This window comes from Crinia signifera, chromosome 11, assembly GCF_055691185.1.
Source record: "Crinia signifera chromosome 11, ASM5569118v1, whole genome shotgun sequence".
Lineage (NCBI taxonomy): Eukaryota > Metazoa > Chordata > Amphibia > Anura > Myobatrachidae > Crinia > Crinia signifera.
In genome coordinates this window covers 121,806,523-121,819,492 of record NC_139227.1, presented here as the reverse complement: position 1 = coordinate 121,819,492, position 12,970 = coordinate 121,806,523, and the positions used below count along the sequence as shown (strand labels likewise).

General features: G+C 48.5%; 1 protein-coding gene across 1 annotated transcript in view; it reads right to left on the bottom strand.

Annotated features, from left to right (window-relative positions):
- Positions 1-9,780: 9,780 nt before the first annotated feature.
- LOC146045621 (uncharacterized) overlaps positions 9,781-12,970 on the bottom strand; it is a 54,813-nt gene continuing 51,623 nt past the window's right edge. The window contains exons 10-12 of the mRNA XM_083164602.1: positions 11,682-11,999; positions 10,975-11,022; positions 9,781-10,545 (exon numbers count right to left, since the gene is read on the bottom strand). Coding sequence (XP_083020728.1) covers positions 10,223-10,545; positions 10,975-11,022; positions 11,682-11,999 — 689 coding nt within the window. The 3' untranslated portion in view covers positions 9,781-10,222. The remainder of the gene's footprint in view (positions 10,546-10,974; positions 11,023-11,681; positions 12,000-12,970) is intronic.

Genomic DNA, 12,970 nt, shown 5'->3' with positions numbered 1-12,970 from the left:
AAAAATATGGTACGCTGCTCCTCTGTGGAGCCGATGTTAGAAAAATACGGTACGTTGCTCCTCTGTGGAGCCGTTGTCAGAAAAATACGGTACGCTGCTCCTCTGTGGAGCCGATGTCAGAAAAATACGGTACGTTGCTCCTCTGTGGAGCTGATGTCAGAAAAATATGGTACGCTGCTCCTCTGTGGAGCCGATGTCCTGTGTCATGTATAGACGCTCAGTGTATGGCAACACATCGTGCCAGTGTTCCCAGTGATCCTATGGTTTTCTGCACCTTGCATTATCTATCTGTCTGTCCATATGGCTAAACCTCCTCACCTCTGAATTGAAGTACCGCCAGTGATCACTAGAGGCCACCCGACAGACCAAATGACATCTTTTGTGTGTTAAAAGATGTCATAACAGAAAGTGAAAGCATTTTTTGCAGGGACACTGATCTGTTTCAAACTTGATGGATATGGAGAGAGGGAGCTGTGAATACAGATTGGAGGTAGGAGCAGATAGGACGGTCGCAGTGCAAAGTAAATGTACATTGCAGGAAGACATCACTTTGGCTTTTAATTACTATATAATATAAGTGGAGAGTCTCAGGGTAGTGACTTTCTAGATCCTTGATGGCTAACCTTGACACTCCAGCTGTTGTTGAACTACACATCCCAGCATGCTCTGCATCAGATTTAGCATGGCCAAAATAGCAAAACTGAAGCAGAGCATGCTGGGATGTGTAGTTTAAAAACATCTGGAGTGTCAAGGTTAGCCATCAAGGTTCTAGATCTCTTTTATCAATACCGTTTTTTGAGAACCAATCACTAAAGGGCTTGTGTGTGTGTGTGTGTGTCTGAGGAGCATATGTTTAATGATCAGTCTCTGGTCACGATCTGGTGGACGGTCCGGGAGGGCTAAAGTTCTACATGATCCCGTAAGCCCCGTACACACGGGGGGGATATATCGCTCGCGTTGAGTGATATATCACTCAGTGTCCCGTTTGCATCAGCGACCAGAGATGGTCGATGATGAAAAAGAAACTGCCGGGGGAGGGGGGGGGGGGGGGGGGGGGGGGGGGGGGGGGGGGGGGGGGGAACGGAGCGCGCACCCGGCGATATATCGCCAGTGCACACTCCCATCACGGGCAATAAGCTCAGCGGCCATATTGCCTGCAATATTACACAAAATCGCCCCCGTGTGTACACAGCCTAAGATTCATTATACATTCATCGTGTCTGTGAGCAGGTTACTCTGTTTTAATATAGAAAATGGCCTGATTCGGAGTTCAGATATATATATATAGATTTATGAAATTCCGCACTCCCGGCCAGCATTGAGAAATATGTGGGGTGCTCCTTTAAGGCAACACAATGTGCCCCAAATATAGAGCAGGGTAGGATATGGTTAATCCAATAAGGGCACTCACCAGAGTCTCATCATGAAAGATTTATTCTTGGTACATTACCAGTCAAAAAGGTGTAGGTCTACGTTTCGGCCACCAGGTGGCCTTTCTCAAGACAGATCAGCAGTTGACGTCTTCACAGCACAGTATCCTGACTCTTGTGCTGTGAAGACGTCAACTGCTGATCTGTCTTGAGAAAGGCCACCTGGTGGCCGAAACGTAGACCTACACCTTTTTGACTGGTAATGTACCAAGAATAAATCTTTCATGATGAGACTCTGGTGAGTGCCCTTATTGGATTAACCATATCCTACCCTTCTCTCTCTCTCTCTCTCTCTCTCTCTCTCTCTCTCTCTCTCTCTCTCTCTCTCTCTCTCTCTCTCTCTCTTTCTTTTTTTTTTTTATATATATATATATATGAATCTCACAAACAATAGTGTTACCAAGCGCCCAAATTATAATAGTCTTTCCCCTAATTTATACAACCATGATCAACCAAGTTGAGGGAGGGGGGCGGGAGACGCCGGCGAGGGAGGGGGGCGGCAGGGGGAGCCGGAGCAGGGAGCTGTCATGCTCCGTCCGGGTAGGGGGGGACACGCCGTTAGTAGTGCGGACGCTGCGGGGGGACACAGGCGGCAGTAACATAGAGCCGGGCGGGGGGAGCCGGGAGCTGTCAGCACTGAACAAAAAAAAAAGCCCATACAATGAATGGGCAGCCTGTGATTGCCTGAGCGCTCTCTCAGCCTGTCAGCAATTGGCTGAGAGAGCGCTCAGCCAACCACAGGCTGCCCATTCATTGTATGGGATTTTTTTTTTTCAGTACTAACAGCTCCCGGCTCCCCCCGCCCGGCTCTATGTTACTGCCGCCTGTGTCCCCCGCAGCGTCCGCACTACTAGCAGCGTGCGTCCGTCCCCCCAGCCGCCTTGCAGCATCGCCCGCCACCTCGATGTCCCCGGCCCCCCTGCTCGCTCCACATTGCAGCTCCCCGGGAGTTGCAAATGATACATCGCATGCGATGTATCATTTGCAAAACTTGGCACATCAAGTGCCAAATCGTGTGTCCCCCTCCCGGGGAGCTGCAGGGGGAAATCAGGTCCGACTTGTCCTTAGGACAAGTCGGACTAATGTATGGGGGCCTTAAGGAGACTCCTTTCCCATGATTTTAAGCCATTTAAAGGATTAAGGGACTCCATCCTTTTTTGAGGATAAAATTACAGGTTAAAAGAAATTTACGAAGTGCACGGACAGGTACACTCTCTCTCCCGACCTCCCGCATACTGCTCCCATTCACGCTCTACCATACCCTCACCCACCCCTTCACCTTCTTTTCTAGTCGGGTTAGCCTGTTAGGTGCCGCTCATCCTCCACCACTGTACCGCGAGGTACATGTGGAGGACAGCAGCACACCTACCCCAGCACTCAACTCCACACCATTTCTCCTGGACTCTGTCCAACTTCAGGGGAGGCTCATCCAGGTTCTGTTCTACTATTCCACCCTGCAATGGAGACAATCTAACCAGGGGGACCTAGGGACTTACCTGGATAGCAGCACCTCTACTCATCTGCTCCTACGTAGGAACCCCCTCCCATATCTACAATCCCGCTCACCCGCCATACCCACAAGGCCCATCAAAACTAATCTGATGGTAGCCAGGCCAGGACGTTGAAAGCATTACAAGAGAAGGGGGACCTCTCGCAGTTATATGCATTTATTCCGTCCTGACTCTGAGGTATACAAAGCTGGGCAGCAGCCGCTTGTTACTGAGGGGACCTTGGAGTGACATCCTATCTGCAGCTCCCTGACATCCCATAGGGAAAGGGGGTTTCTCCTTCGGGAGACATCAGGGGCCACAGCGTTACAGTGGGTAGTAAGGAGATGGGAGAGCACCAGCACCCTAGAGGTTAAACTTGAACTGCCTCCCAGGCAGCCGGGCTCCTCCCCGCCTCCTGGCCAGGAAGCTCAGTTTTTTCGGGTGCTGGCAGGAGCCAGATGCACCTACTAGAGGGGCTGCTATTTTAGTAGCCTAACTTCATTTTTATATTTTATTTTTCATTTTTCTTTTACACTGACTCAGTAAAAGAAACAGAGCAGCAGCACTGGGGGTCTGCACAAAACAAAAAGACCCCTGTGCTGCTGGCTCCATCACCCGGGTCCGGAGCTGCAGCGGCCCCCGGGCACTGGGGAGCATACAGCCGCCACCGGATGCCGGGAACCTGACAAGGTAACGCGCTCTCCGCTGGGAGCGCGCGCGATCGCGCTTGCGGGGCATTGCAACTGCAGCAGTTTGGCGGGGGGGACCGCTGACAAGCGGACGACTGGTCTGCCACTCGCTCCCGCTGGACCACCAGGGAAATGGTTTGTGGGCAGCAGCGCCAGGTATGCGGGGCCGCCCGGTGCGCGCCAGATCCCCGCCATTTTTACCGACGCCGCATGTGGACACCTCCCTGGGGGCCATTTGTCAGCAGGGGGAGAAGGCTCCCCCCACAGCAGCCTCTCCACCTGGGGACAGTAGGCAGGGAACTGTGTTTATCACACAGAGAGTTCCCGCCACTGAGATCCCTTCCTGCCTGCCTGCGACATGTGAGGAGGGACACGGGGGAGCTCACAGCCACCCGGAGTTCCACTCCTTCACTGCCAGGTCACTTGGGCAAGTCCCCCCTGTACCCCTCCTTCAGGACACTGTACAGTACTGTGCTCTGAGAGGAGCCTTGTGCCATTATTGCATTGACCTTGTATGCATTGTTTAACACTTTAGCTGCCTGTCAGTTTAGTTTGTGTTATGCTGTATATGTATTGCTGGTTATGTCATGCTGACTTAACATGGAGGGACACAGAGAGCTTATCAGCCAGTGTGGGGTTCCACTCCTTCACTGCCAGGCCACCTGGGCTCCCCTGTAACTCTCCTGAAACAGGAGTCAGGTTACAGACAGCTCTGCTGAAATAGCTGACCAGAGTGTGAACTCTGACTGCAACATTGTATACTGTGGATTAACACCATCACTGCCTGTCAGAAGCATAAAGGACAGAACGGATGGTGTAAGGCCGGTTTCACACACTCCGGCTCCTGCCGGACGGTGAAATCCCGCACGGCCAGGGAGCCGTGCCGCACACAGTAGTTTATCATGGAGGGGATGGCCACAGCCCGGCAGCCGTCCCTTACAGTGGCGGGATCCGGCTGCAGCCGTGCGGCCGGGCCGTGGCCGTCCCGTGTGAATGGACACAATAGTGTCCATTCACAACTAATGTGTGCGGCACGGCCTAATGGTGTGTTGTCTGTACCATAAGTGCATGTCTATACAGTATCACGGGTTGGGATCATTTGGTCTATTGCATTATGGTAGAAAGTCATTAGGTCGAATCCATTAGGTCGACATGCTAAAAGGTCGACATGATTCTAGGTCGACATGATTCTAGGTCGAAAGGTCATTAGTTCGACAGGTCATTAGTTCGACAAGGTCATTAGTTCGACATTGTCTATGTCGACATTCACAAGGTCGACATGGGGTTTTTCACTGTTTTTTTACCTGAATGTCAACACAGTCGACATGGACACAGTTTAAAGTGCACTGCATCCCCTCGCATCGCTCGCTGCGCTCGCTATGCGTCGGGCACGGTGCCTCGCTACGCTCGGCACACTATTTTATTCTCCCACCACGCCCTAGTGGATGGTAGGGCATGAAATACCGCCTGTCGGCACATGTTGGCTCAAAAAACAGTGAAAAACTCCATGTCGACCTTGTGAATGTCGACATAGACAATGTCGAACTAATGACCTTGTCGAACTAATGACCTGTCGAACTAATGACCTTTCGAACTAGAATCATGTCGACCTTTTCCCATGTCGACCTAGAGTCATGTCGACCTTTTAGCATGTCGACCTAATGGATTCGACCTAATGACTTTCTACCATAATGCAGTAGACCAAATGACCGCATCCCAGTATCACTGCTTTGTACACTGCACCTGTCTATATCACTGCATTGTATCGAATGTCTCGCAAGCTGAAGCCAGAGGGTGGCACGTTGATTCTGGTTGCTCCACCCAGGCCCAGACGGATCTGGTTTTCGGATCTGCAGTCAGTAGCCCCTCCTATTCGCTTACCCCTGGGCACAGGCATGCTCTCAGGGTCCGCCTCTCTCGGCTTTGAGGCACTTGGCTTTGACGAGGTGGCTGTTGAGACCTCCCGGGTAAGACCCAGTGGGTTTCACTCCACCATGCTCAGGGCGAGAAAACCTTCCTAGATGGGGGTGTACCATCGCATATGGAGGGCTTACTTTTCCTGCTGCGAACTCTACGCTTCAGATTCCGGGACTTACTACCTGGCTAGGGTTCTGTCCTTCTTGCAGAAGGGTCTGGAGGCTGGGTTGCGTTGATCATCTTTAAAGGTTCAAATTTCAGCCTTGCACATCTTGTTCTGTCGACGGGTGGCCCTGTCGACGGATGTCTGTACATTCCTGCAGGATGTCTTGCATATCCAGCCTCCCTTAGTTACCCCAGTTGCCCCCTGGGATCTCTCTAATCCTGTCTTCTTCAGGGCCCACCTTTTGTGCCCTTGCGGTTGATGGACCTGTGTTGACACGGCCTGGAAGATCGTTTCCTTGTTGAACGTTGTCCGGCCGGGGCGCATTTATGTGCTATGTGCACCGTTCTAGGCTGTTGCACTAGTCAGACTCTCTCTCTCTCTTTGTACTATATGGTGTTCGGATGAGAGGGTGGCCCGCCTCTACGCAAACTACTGCCCGGTGGAGTCGCTCTGGCAGGCATATTTGGACACCTCCCTCCCGGTTCCGGCAGGGATTCGGGCACATTCCGTTAGGTCTATGGAGGTGTCCTGGGCTGTAAGAGGCGGTGCTAAAGTTGAGCAAATTTGCAGGGCGGCGACTTGGTTGTCCGCCATTACTGTCTTGCGCTTTTGACACGTTTGCCTCCCAGGACTCGGCCTTCGGCCAGAGTGTGTTGGCTGCGGCACAGGCGCGACCCCACCTATAGGTGGCTGCTTTAGGATGTCCCACTGTAACGCTGTGGCCCCTGATGTCTCCCGAAGAAGAAAATGAGATTTATGTCTTACCTGGTAAATCTCTTTCTTCGAGGACATCAAGGGCCACAGGGATCCCTCCCTGCCGCGCCTGCTTTACTTCCATTACGGTTAAGTTATGATTATGTTATATTATCCCTCGGTTGAGGGTACTAACATGTTCAGAATGTGTTTCTGTGCGGTGCTTCTCTTCCTTCTATCTTGTCTCCTGCCTTAGCTTTTTTTTTTTTAAACTGAGCTTCCTGGCCTGGAGGCGGGGTAGAGGAGGGGAGGAGCCCGGCTGCCTGGGAGGCAGTTCAAGTTTAACCTTTAGGGTGCTGGTGCTCTCCCATCTCCTTACTACCCACTGTAACGCTGTGGCCCCTGATGTCCTCGAAGAAAGAGATTTACCAGGTAAGACATAAATCTCATTTTCTCCCCCCCCAATACCTATAAAGCCCACTAGAAACTTGTTGGCAGCTTACAAGTGGATGGGGATCTCCTGTTATACAAGAAAGGTGACTTCCTTATCATTACCAGGTTCCCCTCCGCTGTCTATATAAAGTCGGTTTGGGATCACCTACCCTTACCCAGACTGGGAGACTCAGGTTCTAACCCCCACTTACAACCCTACTTTATTCTTGTTACCTATCATTGAACACTCCAGAAACTTTGTGGATATAAATATCCGGCACCCTCTGATATACTTACACACATAATTGTGGAATCACAATAGAAATTAAGTAATGAGGAATTTCAACTGCTGAGCTGCTAATATTTCTTGTTTTGGCGTTTCCTCAAATGCCGGTTATCAGTATGTTATAAGAATACAAAACCTTGAATATACCTGAGACGTATTTTAAAAAAAAAACACCATATAGCGAGATATTGTTTAAGAATCATACCCTTATATTTTTCACCTATATTATATTGATATCATGACTGCAAAAAAATATATCATAGATGATCCTCCGTGCATAATATATTAAGTGTTCTTCTTTTTTCAAAGGATTGACCTTAAATGGAACTTGCAACTAAGTAATACATTGTAGAAAAGAACTGCAGTTAGCAGTATTGATACACTGCTTCAGATTCATACTGTGGAATTGAATGTCTCTTCCCCTCTCGAGATTGAGAGACAATTGTGTTGTGGGATTATAAACTGTATCATTGTCAATATACATCAGTAACACAAGGTACATGCAACAGTTATATCCTTAAATAGACTGCAAAAGGGAAGTTGTACATTTCGTTTGTATGAACCTGTAAATCCATGTAATCTGTTGCAATTCACAGAGGATCAGTGCATCTTGAAGCACCGATACATAAGCGTGATTATTGTCTGTTATACGTGTATATGTGTCAACGTCTAAAAAACGTTTGTCTCGTGAATTTTTTTAAAAATTAATTATTAAAAGTTATATCTTAAAACTCTCCATATACCGGGATATACTCTATTCCATTACCTTGTATCACTAGCACTAAATCAGCAGCCCAGATTCATATCTTGGAGCTTCCCTCAAGGAGAGGCCCTAAAACCAGAGCCGCTCTGGCGGGGCTCAAACCTTGTTTGTTGGTAGTTACCCCACCTCAGACACCCACCATACCCTAAACAATCCAAATTGTGATTAATTGATTACTAAAACGTAATCTACAAAAAAGTGCCCAAACAAAATGAGAGTCTTTTTCTTCCTTTTCTGTATACGCATAATTTACTCTCTAGGGTGCACCTCCACTTTTTCAATGTACAGAGAGTGTCTGCTTCCTCTCACCTTATAGACTTATTGTGGATAAAACATATATTGTCTTTAAGATTTTTCTTTTTGTCACCTAAACCTGTGCACTGGTCTACTTCCCTCTTCCCCTTTCCCCCTTAACATTGACTTACACCCTGCTAATACATAAGTACCGAAAATACTAAATTATTCAAAAGTAAGCAGCACTGAAAAAATGGTAAAGTCATTGATTGGATTGTCTTCACAATATAACATTTATTTAAAAAATCCACATCATCAGTTGTGCGCACGAGAGAACAGATAAAACCATTAAGATCACTGAACTTTAAAATACACTTCCAATTGGCTGATAATGTCTGGTCCTATATCACTCCTATAATGTCCAGACAATAGTTCCTATAAGCCAGATAGGTTATGAGGTGAAATAATTACCATCAATATGCAGATCAGTTCAAGTCCAGCTACTCGGTGCCTCATGAGGTGCGGTACAATGCTGCTGGTGTGTTCAGTATTAAACCAGTTATCACTAGAGGGTCTGTATGCTGGTACGTGGTGTCCTCAATCCATAAACGATGGAAGACAACAAATTACAAGGCACTCCAATTCTCCAGTCATCCGGTTTGGTTGAAATAGTTTCTAGGTCCGGGTTCAGACTAACAGGCCAATATCAGGGAGCGAAGTGGTGCAGGCATGGGGGTACTGACGCATTTTGCTGCTGTTATTTACATGTATGGCAGCTAGATGGAGCTGTATGTACAAGCGGCTGGTACTATTAACCCCTTCTAACTGTAGAGATTAATGGGGGAATTCACTAAACGGTACAAAGTGATTGCGGACTTCCCAAGTCCAGTACCACGCCCACGCACAAGGACCCCCCCCCCGAATGCCATCACGTGGCACCTATCAGTTACACGGAAGTGCTGTTGATATATATAGGCTGGATTTCCGGACAAGCAAGCACTCCCCCCCCCCCCCCCCTCCCTATCCCCCTGATATTTTGGCAGGAAAGGTCAGTTAATCGTCACCGAAGGAGCAGTTGGCTTGTGGGGGGCACTCACCTTCATGGAGCTTGTTTGGGGAGTTTATATGCAAGGTTAATGGTAATGTATAGACAGGGTGTAATCAATCCTTCTTTACGGACATATGGGGTAAAATTTAATAGGACGAGATTCAGGTTTTTTTTTTAGGTGTAAATGATTGCGGCTTTAAAAAACTGGAGATTTCTTACCAAATCTCTCACTTTCTGAATCTTTCATCCTATTACATTTCACCCTTGATTTTCAGGGGCTATAAAAAGTATTCAACCTTTTGCCATTTTCCACACTTTTTTAGATCTGAAATTAAAACTAATTTATTTTGGACCAGTAATTAGCTGCTGATAAAAAAAACAACAAAAAAAAAACAAAACCAAGATACTATTGATTATATATAGCGATTTTCCTCATTTATTGATCTGTCATTAGTGCTGTGGGTCTCTCCTAGCTTCGGAGAACTTGTAGCGCTCATGGTAAGCTCTTTAGTGATCGTAATGGACGGCACCCTGAGATGGGGTCAGATCTGGCTTCACAGCTGCATCATACAATGCCAGCTCCCTCAAGGGCTTATCTGCAGGAGGCAACCAGTACAAACAACCCCCCCCCCCCCCCAGAAGACACCTCTGCCCGCTACCACTGGCTGCTGTGTAGACTGCTGCCAATCAGCAGCTTCCCTGGACCCTCCACATCCCAGCACACAGCATCAGTGTCTTCTCTCTCCCTGGTGATCCAGGGACAGGGTGAGGAAAATACAACCAGAGAGGACAGGTGAGGGTCAGGTTGTCAGGAACAGCCAGAGTGTGAAGCACAATAGTCAAAGGAGACTCCAGATTGCAAAGGGGACGGCGGAGAGCAGGAAAATATGATCTTGTGTTTCTAGAAAGCAACCTAACCTATCAGCACCTGCCGAGCCGCCCTTGTAGAACTACAACTCCAGAGCCAAACACCATTCCTGTACTCCCTGATCTGTGTACTCTCTCTTCGGATACTTAAAGGAGATTCCCCCATTACCACAGAGTATTGTACAGCTCTCGTTCCTGTAATAATCATCAGATCTTGTCCTGTTCCGCCAGTCTCAGAGCGAACGTTTCCTCAATGGTCTGATAGTTATAACAGGCCTCACATCTGATTGTACAGCGTCTGTCCGATTCCTGCGCTGTGAAGGTGACTGTGGAGACGCTGCCAGAACCGTCCTCCAAGTTCTCGTTCTTTATTGTGCCCTCAATAGGAAATACTCCATTATACCAGGAGAACTCGCAGTCCTCCGCGTTACATCCATCTACGTTACATCTAAGTGTGACATCGCCGCCCACTCGGGGGCTGTCCGTCAGACACTCAATTACTCTCATTTTAAATGGTTTCCTTTCTTCTCCTATAGGATAAAAGGATATTACATTAGTGATGATGTCGGTAATAAATAGGGACTGACACTGTGTGGCACTGATAGTTTCATACATTGATACAGATGGAGCCGGCGCTCGCCAGATGCCTTTCACTGGCGAACGCCGGCGATAGAGACTGGGACGCGCGTGAATCTCACGTGCACGTGCGTCCCAGCATCACGGCGGCTGGGCAGCATCTCCCTGCCCGTCCCGCTTCAGGGAGACGCTCAGGGACCGGTGGTGACAGTGGGGGAAGCAGCGGGGCCCCCCGCCAAGCTCCATTGCCACGGGGCGCGCGAGCCCATGGCGGTAGCATCGCCATCCACTGCAAAGATGGAGCCGGCTCCATCTGTATATTACTGAAAATAACACATCGGGGAACCCTAACATTGTACCCGTTTCTTTCCAGTATCACTCACGTGGACTCTGTGATGTGTATCTGCTTCCAGCTACATGGTCACGTTCTCCTGGAAATACAACAGAAATAGAGACATGTGACATGATGATATACATAGAAAGTCTCCTCCATGGGGGGTCCGTGGTGTAATAGGGGGATGCGCAGCAGGAGAAACACTTAATCATCCCGCAACTCTCGCTTTAGGCTGGATGAAGCTTATCCAAACATTTAAGCTTATGTGTCTGTTTATTGATAATCCTCATGGTGGCCGAAACTGAGGGCTAGATGCCATTGTAGTGAGTAAGGAGTAGAAAATAGTCTAAGAGGGAAATGAACATGAGGGGAGAGGGCCCTGCTTGTGAGAGCTTACATTATAAAGAATAGGGACAGACAGACAGGGGTGACACAGATGGGGTATCAGTGAGCAATGGAACAGAGGGGCAGGATGAGAGTTGGAAGAGCTGTATAGAGTTCGAGAGTCTGGAGAGGGAGAGAATTCCAGAGGTAGGGAACACCATGGGGCAGGAATGGAAGGAAGTAATTCATTGGCAGGAGAAGCAACATGTAATTGTGGCATGGAGAGTACAGGTGAGAGTGTAAAGGAAGATAAGGTCATATATTTAAAAAGGTGAGGGATGGGTAAGGGGAGCCAGGTGTAGGGCTTGCCAGAGAGGGGAGGTTAACATAGTACATTTGGCTATAACTTGTAACAAGAGAAAGTCACCTTACCCGTGAGACGTAGAATATATTGCTTCTCTCTGATGGTCTTAGTGACCGCATGCGTCACCTCGCACCGGATGGAGGTGCTATGGTCGCTCAGCTCAGGCGTAAATCTCAGGGTGCTCGAAAACGTGTATAAACGGTCAGTCCCGATCCGCAGGTCTGATGATGTCACAGCGTTACCGGGAAATGGGCTGAATCCTTTATACCACTGCACTTGAACGTCTTTTGGTGAGAATCCACATATAGTTGTTGTAAATGAGGCTTCCTTCCCCGCTTTAGGCTTCGCGGGCTGGACAATAATATCTGATAATGATGGCGGAATATCTAGAACAGAAGAAATCGGATATATTGTGTCTGGGCTGCAGATTAAACCTGCTAGGTGTTAGGGGAAATACATACGTCATGCATAGCACAGTGTCATTTCTCCTAGATTTCCAGAGCGCCAACAAAGGAGGGCGCATTATTCCTCCATCACCAACCTTCAAGGCAAACTAACAGTGCAGGATTTAAGGATAGCCATATTTGAGCAGAGCTGACTTAATAAGTCCCTTAGTTTATTTTGATTTATCCATGTGTGCTTAAGCATGGCTATCACTATAACCTGGATTGAGGACTGTTAGGAATCCCTGACCTACTGCACCGTGTACTCTATCCAGATTTAGGGCCTTATTCTGGTTTCATTGCTCCCTTGTGCATTTGCACAGGGAAGACGCAAAGCTAAGACACCAGACAGTGTCTTAATTTGACATGCACCTTCCAAATCATTCGACGGTCGGCAACTAAGGAATGATTTGGCCCCCTGCACCCAAGGCTGCGAATGGCTGTTTATGTAAAACACCCAGATTAGATTTGGGTGGGGTGTGTTACATGCAAGCACAGCCAGTATTTACCCTGCACAGAAACAATGTTTTTTTTCTTCCCTTGCATTGCGGCAGGGTTTGTTCCAGACAGATTACTTGCAATAATAAATCTGGCCTATGTTCTCTAAGCACCTACTGCAGGGGTGTCCAAACTTTTTGCAAAGAGGGCCAGATATGGTGACGTGAAAATGTGTGGGGGCCGACCATTCAGTCTGACATTCTTTGAATCATTAATCACATCAGAATGGTCGACCACTCTGCCCCCATTCACTGTATGTCCCCCAATGTGCCCCCACTCACTGTATGTCCCCCAGCGTGCCCCTTCACTCTATATTCCCCGCCTGACCCCCCTTCTCTGTATTTCCCCCAGCCTGACCCCATTCACTTTATGTCCCCCACTCTGCCCCCATTCACTGTATGTCCCCCAGCATGCCC